At 51.8% G+C, this 7,123-nt stretch overlaps 1 protein-coding gene across 1 annotated transcript in view; it reads left to right on the top strand.

Annotated features, from left to right (window-relative positions):
- ALMS1 (ALMS1 centrosome and basal body associated protein) overlaps positions 1 to 7,123 on the top strand; it is a 24,181-nt gene that overhangs the window by 4,600 nt on the left and 12,458 nt on the right. Inside the window, exons 4-7 of the mRNA XM_031064200.1 lie at positions 1,631 to 2,424; positions 2,460 to 2,888; positions 6,056 to 6,167; positions 7,028 to 7,105. Of these exons, the coding sequence (XP_030920060.1) occupies positions 1,631 to 2,424; positions 2,460 to 2,888; positions 6,056 to 6,167; positions 7,028 to 7,105 (1,413 nt within the window). The remainder of the gene's footprint in view (positions 1 to 1,630; positions 2,425 to 2,459; positions 2,889 to 6,055; positions 6,168 to 7,027; positions 7,106 to 7,123) is intronic.

The raw sequence follows: 7,123 nt of genomic DNA, 5'->3' as shown, positions 1-7,123 counted from the left end.
AGGAAGGTCAGGGTTTGCCCTGTCCCTGTCCCTGTCCCTGTCCCTGCCTGGCTGGAGGAAGGTCAGGGTTTGCCCTGTCCCTGTCCCTGTCCCTGCCTGGCTGGAGGAAGGTCGGGGTTTGCTCTCCAGGCTCTGTTTGCTGAGGATGCTGCCCAGGGGGGTCAGGCTGAGCCCAGCCCTGGGTGCCTCCCTGGCTCTGGTGGCAGCAGCTGGAGTGATCCTCGTGGACACTTTGTGCCAGGAGTGCCTGGTGCTGCGTTTTGCACACAGGTGGCTGGAGCCACACCACTCCTGGGTGGCTGCATCTCTGTCCTGATGGCTCCTGTCCTGATGTTTGATAGGGTTTCCATCTGATGATTTTCATTTTTCACTTGAGGTTGGGTTTTTTTTTCTTTGAAGCTTTTCCTCTCAGAATGGAGAGATTTTGATGTTTCCAGAAGACAATTTTTATTTGCACAGGAAAATTTCAATGCTTATGTAAGGCTGCAACATCAATAACCTGGATAAAAATGAAAGGGGAACAAAAGTGTTAACATAAAATTATCTCCTAACATTTTTGTTGCTGTGATGGTCTAAGGGCTCAGGTAAGAAAAGAACTGTAAGGAGAAAGAATATTTTGTGAAGGCAGCCAGTGCAGCTGGAACTTTAAAGAAGCTTTCAGAAGAAAGACTTGCATGTCTTAAATCTTCCCTGACTTCTTCAACCATATTTTTAGATGATCTAATAAAAGATTACCTCTACCCACAGAGCTTGTCTAGAGCTTAAAATTATGCAAGTTATGTATTTTCTTTAAAAAAAAGTTTCTCTATACAAACTTATTTTTATTTTTTGCCTGTTTACATTCCTTCCATTTCTTGGTAACTTTCTAAAAAGCCAGGAATAGCAAAGTTCTGCCTGGCATTCCCGAGCCTGATCTCATTTGTCAGGAGGATGTGGAGGAAGCCTCTTACACAAGTTTATAAACATTGCCCTTGTATGGGAAGAAAAATTCCTGCACTTCCAGAGTTAGTGAGGCTGGGCCTGGCTGCAGCATCTGTGATCTCTGTGCTCCAGCACAGCCCCTGTGCTGGGAAGAGAGGAGGTCCAAGCACCCAGTCCTTTCTACAAAAGACACAGGGCACATTCTCAAACTGGATAGCTTTTACAGTATGTTAAAGATCACTTCAAAGCTGTTTTGGAGAGTGCTCCTGGCTTGTGCTGGGTGTGTTTCCTGGATGGCCAGGGCATGCCCATCCCTGGCAGTGTCCAGGGCCAGGCTGGGTGGGAATGGGGTACCTTGGTGTAGTGGGGGTGTCCCTGCCCGTGGCACTGGATGGGCTCTGGGGTCCCTCCCATGGCTCTAGTAAAGGCTCAGTTCAGGGTTGGTCAGGGCAGCTCCCTGAGGTGGAACTAGATTCCTCCCCAGATTCACTTGGATGGAATATCCTCTTGGATTCCATGTAGCAAAAGGTAGAAAACATTTGTTTGTGTGATTTTAATAATGCTCAAACCTCATCTCCAGGTTCACTGTGTTTGGGAATGAGCTCGGTGATCCTGCTTTCAATCCTTTGTGGTGTTTTGGGTGTTTTAGGATGAAAATCCTGCACTTCAAGCAGAGCAGCGAAACATTCATGTGTTTTGTGTCTTGCAGGGCTCCCAGCTGGTTCTCAGCGTGCAGAACCCTCCCGTGGTGTCCCTGAGCCCCGCACCATGCCCACCAGGCAGAGCTGCAGCCAGCAGCCCAGGGAGCCCTGCAGGGCCAGGGCTGGAGCTGGGCACGCTGCCCAGGGCACAGCAGGGCAGTTCTTTGCCCTCCCTGCAGAGGCTGACGACAGCAGGAGCGAGGAGCTGAGCGCCAGGCCATCCTCTGGGCACGGGGCAGCTGGCACGGGGCTGCCCCAGGGCGCTGCTGGCACCGAGCCTGCCCCACGGGGCCGGGCTGCTCACCTGCAGGACAGCGTGGGGAAGGCACCACGGCACAGGGGCCACGCCAGGAGCGGCCTGGACGAGCTGTGGCTGAGCTTCCTGGAGCGCCAGGGCACCCAGCAGCAGCAGCAGCTCAGGAGGAGCGGGGAGCTGACCCTCGTGCAGCGCCTGGATCGGCTGGCCAGGCTCCTGCAGAACCCCATCAGGCACACCCTGGCAGCCACAGCTGCTGGGGACAAGGGTCCTGGCCAGGAAATGCAGGGAAGGGAGCAGCCAGAAACTGGGCTGGCAGGAAAAGCCAGGTCTGGGAGCAGCACGGAGCCAAAGGGAGCACGAGTGGCACAGAGGCCACGTGTGAGCCATGGCAGCAGCAGCCCAGGGGAGCTCAGGGCAGCCAGGCCGGGGCAGAAGGTGATCCAGCACCTGGGCAGGCTCCTGGAGGAGCAGCAGCACCTGAGCAGGGTCCTGGAGGAGCAGCAGCGCCTGAGCAGGGTCCTGGAGGAGCAGCAGCACCTGGGCATCCCGAGTGACAGCTCCTCAGAGACCAGGCTGAGAGGGTCCTGGAGGAGCAGCAGCGCCTGGGCAGGAGCCTGGAGGAGCAGCAGCACCTGGGCATCCCGAGTGACAGCTCCTCAGAGACCAGGCTGAGCGGGGAGCCCAGCAGCTGCAGCACGTGCAGCACCTCGGCGTGGGACACGGGGACAGGGCTGGACACCTCCCCTGCCTCCGGGGACAGCAGCTCCCTGTCCCTGTCCACCATTGACACAGCCAGGCTGCTCCGGGCCTTCGGGCAGCACAGGCTGGCCCCAAGCACCGACACCCCCAGCCCAGCCCCAGAGCTGTCCCCAGCACTGTCCCCGAGGCTGGCCCGGCTGTACCGTGCCATCAGCCAGCAGAAGAGGCGCTCTGAGAAGTGGCAGGAGCAGAACGGAGCAGCAGGGACTGCAGGATGTCAGAGCCTCGGGAAGGGCCAGCAGAGCCAGGTAAGAGCTCCCTGAGCCCAGCCCTGCCCCATCCCCACAGGAAGCCCCACTGCTGCCAGCTCTGTGAGCTGGGAACCACTGGGAGTCACTGAGAGTCACTGGGAACCACTGGGAGTCTCTAGGAACCACTGGGAGTCCCTGGGAACCACTGGGAATCTCTGTGAATCATCGGGAATCACTGGGAGTCACTGAGAGTCTCTGGGAATCACTGGGACTCACTGGGAGTCACTGGGAACCACTGGGAATCTCTGTGAATCATCGGGAATCACTGGGAGTCACTGAGAGTCTCTGGGAATCACTGGAAATCTCTGAGAACCTCTGTGAATCTCTAGGAATCACTGGGAATCTCTGAGAATGACTTGGAATCATTGAGAATCACTGAGAGTCACTGGGAATCTCTGGGAATCTCTGGTTTGTAGGGGAGGCTTCTGCCTTCCATTGGGCAGCCCCATCCAAGGTCTGAGTCTGCAGGAGCCAGGGCAGCAGCTCAGGCTGGCACACACCACCTGGATGTGCCCTCCTTGTCTCCATCCCCTTGGGAACAGCTCCATCCCAAGCCAGGGCAGCAGCTCAGGCTGGCACACACCACCTGGATGTGCCCTCCTTGTCTCCATCCCCTTGGGAGCAGATCCTGCTGTCCCAGTCCTTGGGGACAGACACCTGCAGGCTCTGCCTTGGGCGGTGCCCAACCATTGTGAGGTTGTAAATCAGATGCAAATTCCAGCCAGGACATCCCCGGGCAAGGATCCATACAATTATTGGAGTTTCCCTGCTGCTGGGCTTGTAAAAATTTGTAAATTGTTTTGTCTGGCTGGTTGTGAGGTTTTTTCTTTAGGGAGCTGAGAATTCCAGGTGAGAGCTCTGCAGTGCAGCTGTTTGAAAGGGGAGGGAATAATTCCTTCAGGTGAATTCGGCTGTTGCCCTTGGCAGGAGAAATGGAAATGTTCTTAAAGAGGGACTCAGCCTGGATTTGGTGATTTTAGTTCAGAATTACAGAGTTCAGGGGTTCTGTAATCCACAGGAATGCTGAAAAGTACAGAGCAAGTGAGGAATATTGAATTACTTCTTTCATTTTTTTGTATTTCCAGATGAAAGTGGAACTGGCATCATTACTGCCAGATTTAATTTAAATTAGCTATTTTATTTTATAGAAACAGCTTCAAGTCTGTTTGTCAAATTAGCCAGTGAATGATGAAGTAATTAAAAATAATGCCAATAACTAAATTAATCTGGGGGAGAAACAATCTTTTTGAAGGTGAAGAATGGTTAGAAAATATTTTATTTAATCTTTTTATTCATAACATTTATTTGAAGGTGAAATAAAACTGTCCTGAACTTTGCAATGTTAGGACTATTAACCAGAACCACCAGCATTAGGATCCAACATTTCTGGCACAGTTGTAGAATTGACAAGATTATTTTATTCCATGTTCCATTGATAAGATGAATTTTTCAGGGTCTATTGAATCTTAAACCCAAATCTGATTTTTTAACCTGTTAAATCATCTGTGAGATGACAAATGGAATTAATGCTGTGGGGAATAAACCCTTTAAAGCCTCATTGAGTGGCCATGGCATTAGACACTCACATTTTTTATCTGCTGGTGAAATATTCTTTTTAAAAAATCCATATGAAGACACACATGATCCCCCTCAAATAAGGAATGAGAGAAGATAGATAGCAGAATAGCAAATTTTATTTAAAATTCAGATTTTGGTCATTTCTGGGCTGTTTTGCCCAGGCTGGGTGGCTGCTGCTGGGCACTGCTGCAGTGCAAGGGAAGGGCAATTTTGGGGTTTTTCTCCCTGGTTTGACACGTTTTTGCCAAGCATGTAATTCAGATTCACACATTCACAATTCAAATGTTCACATGCTCTGTTATCTGAAAGGAAATCCATATCCATACATCCGTGCAGTGCCTCTCCTGGAGCTGGGATAGTTACAGGAGATTAAAGAAAAGCAGGTTTATGAGAGCCAGAATGGCCTCCTTCTAGTATTGGGTTTTGTTTGGGGTGATGGAGCTGCAGCAAAAGGGAATAAAGAGGTCTCTGTATTTCCGTGGCCTCCTTCTAGTACTGAGTTTTGTTTGGGGTGATCAGCTCCAGCAAAAGGGAATAAAGAGGTCTCTGTATTTCCATGGCCTCCTTCTAGTACTGAGTTTTATTTGGGGTGATGGAGCTCCAGCAAAAGGGAATAAAGAGGTCTCTGTATTTCCGTGGCCTCCTTCTAGTACTGAGTTTTGTTTGGGGTGATCAGCTCCAGCAAAAGGGAATGAAGGGGCTGGTGTTGGGGGTGACTCACAGGACACCAGTTAATTTTCTCCAGGTTCCTGATTGCAGCTCTGTAATTAGAGCTGGAGCTCAGGGGGCTGTGGGCACTGTCAGGGTGTGCTGGGAGCCCGGAGGTGCTGCCAGGTCCCTGGTGTTAATAGAGCCCCCAGAGCCAAGGCTGGGACAGCCTTCCTGCTTTTAATGGCTTTGTTAATTGAAATCAATGCGTGATCTGCGAGCTGTGTCCAGCCCTGCAGCTTTCACACCTGGCTTGGTGGGAATGAAGGTGTGACAGTCCCCTCAGCCCCGCTCCTTCCATGTCCCTCCTGTTTCTTGGATTTATGGAGTTGAATTTCTCCCAGCTGGAGGACTCTGTGGTGAGGATCACAGGGTGAGGGAGCTTGCCCTGCTTTGAAAGGGTTTTGCCTGCCCACCCTGCCAGGGAACAATTCCCAGTGTCCCACCCATCCCTGCCCTCTGGCAGTGGGAGCCATTCCCTGTGTCCTGTCCCTCCATCCCTGTCCCCAGTCCCTCTGCAGCTCTCCTGGAGCCCCCTCTGAGCTCTCCCTTCAGCTGACCAGCCCCACGTGGGCTAGAGGATGCCCAGTGCTGTCCTGACTGATGCCAGCAAGCTCTTGCCACAGAAATCATGTGCTTTTGTAATGTAATTATGTGCTTTTCAACGATGTACCAAAGCAGGCTGCTGGAAATGCACAGGGTGGAGCCAGGGCTGGGTTTTGTGAGAGCAGGGCCCAGCTCAGCCTGGGCTCAGCACTAACAACAACAGAACCAAGGTACAATGGGGGGAAAGCAATGGCTGCTTTCTGTTTAGATGCTGTTTGCTGCTGGTTTTGGTTGGAATTTCAGGAATTCCTGTTGCCTTGCCTGTTTTGTAGAGCGGCATGCCCTTCTCAGACTCCACCTGTGCCAGCAGCAGCTCCTGGGGCCCCAGCTGTGCCCTGAGCCACAAGAGACGGGCACGGATGCTGAACAAAGGCATCCAGGCAGGTGAGGCCCTGAATCCCACACCTCCCTGGGCTCCTCCTGCCCTTGGAACCTGTCCTCCACAGCCTGGGTGTTCTGGGGATGGGTCTGTACAGGCAGCACTCCAAATTCACTCCAGGTGCTGCCAGGGAAGGGTGATGTGTTCAGTGAACGGGAGCTGTTTATTTGCCATTCTTGGGCTGCTTTAAAAACCAGTTTTCTCACTTGTAAGTTTATTAACCTCAGCTTCTGCTCCATTTCAGTGGCAAAGGTGAGCTGCCTTTTTTTATCTATTGTTTTTCCCCAAGACATCTGTTCCTCCCAGAATGGGTTTTGTAGGCATATGCTATTTCAGAAGGCAACTGCAGTGTTCTTCCTGGGAATATTTTGGGTGTTAAATTCTATTTCAGTCCCGAGCTGCTCCTGGCCTGGTGCAGTTCTGCAGTTGGGTTTTTTCTGGTGGCAATTAGCAGTTTCTTCATTGCTTTCATTTCCACGCCAACTCCCCATCATCACATTGAGTAATGGCCCTGGTTTATTCATCAGATACAGCAATTATTTATTTATTCCTGCTTGTGTGCAAGCAGATTGAATCAGGGAAGGATTTTCATAGGGCAGAGTTAATTCCAGTTGAATTCCCACCCCCAGATAAATGTATATTTTGCTTGGGGTACTTGATTTTAATTTCCTTCAGATAATGAAGCAGTAATAATCCCGAGCCACTGGAAACTCCCCTTGCTTTGGGGAAGTGTAAAACAGAAATGTGAGAGGTTTGGACTGTTGGAGGTGGGTGAAGGATGTGATTCTTCACTCCTGGCTGGGGTGGGGTCGTTCCCCGCCCTGGCACACGGGACTCAGGTGTCCCTGCTTGGTTTGCATTCCAGGGGACCTGGAGATCGTCAGCAGTGCCACCAAGAGGAACACCCGGGACGTTGGGGTGACCTTCCCCACGCCCAGGAGCAGCCAGCAGCTGTGGGAGC

This window comes from Geospiza fortis, unplaced genomic scaffold, assembly GCF_000277835.1.
Source record: "Geospiza fortis unplaced genomic scaffold, GeoFor_1.0 scaffold236, whole genome shotgun sequence".
NCBI classification, from domain to species: Eukaryota; Metazoa; Chordata; class Aves; order Passeriformes; family Thraupidae; genus Geospiza; species Geospiza fortis.
This window is presented reverse-complemented; position numbering and strand designations above follow the sequence as displayed.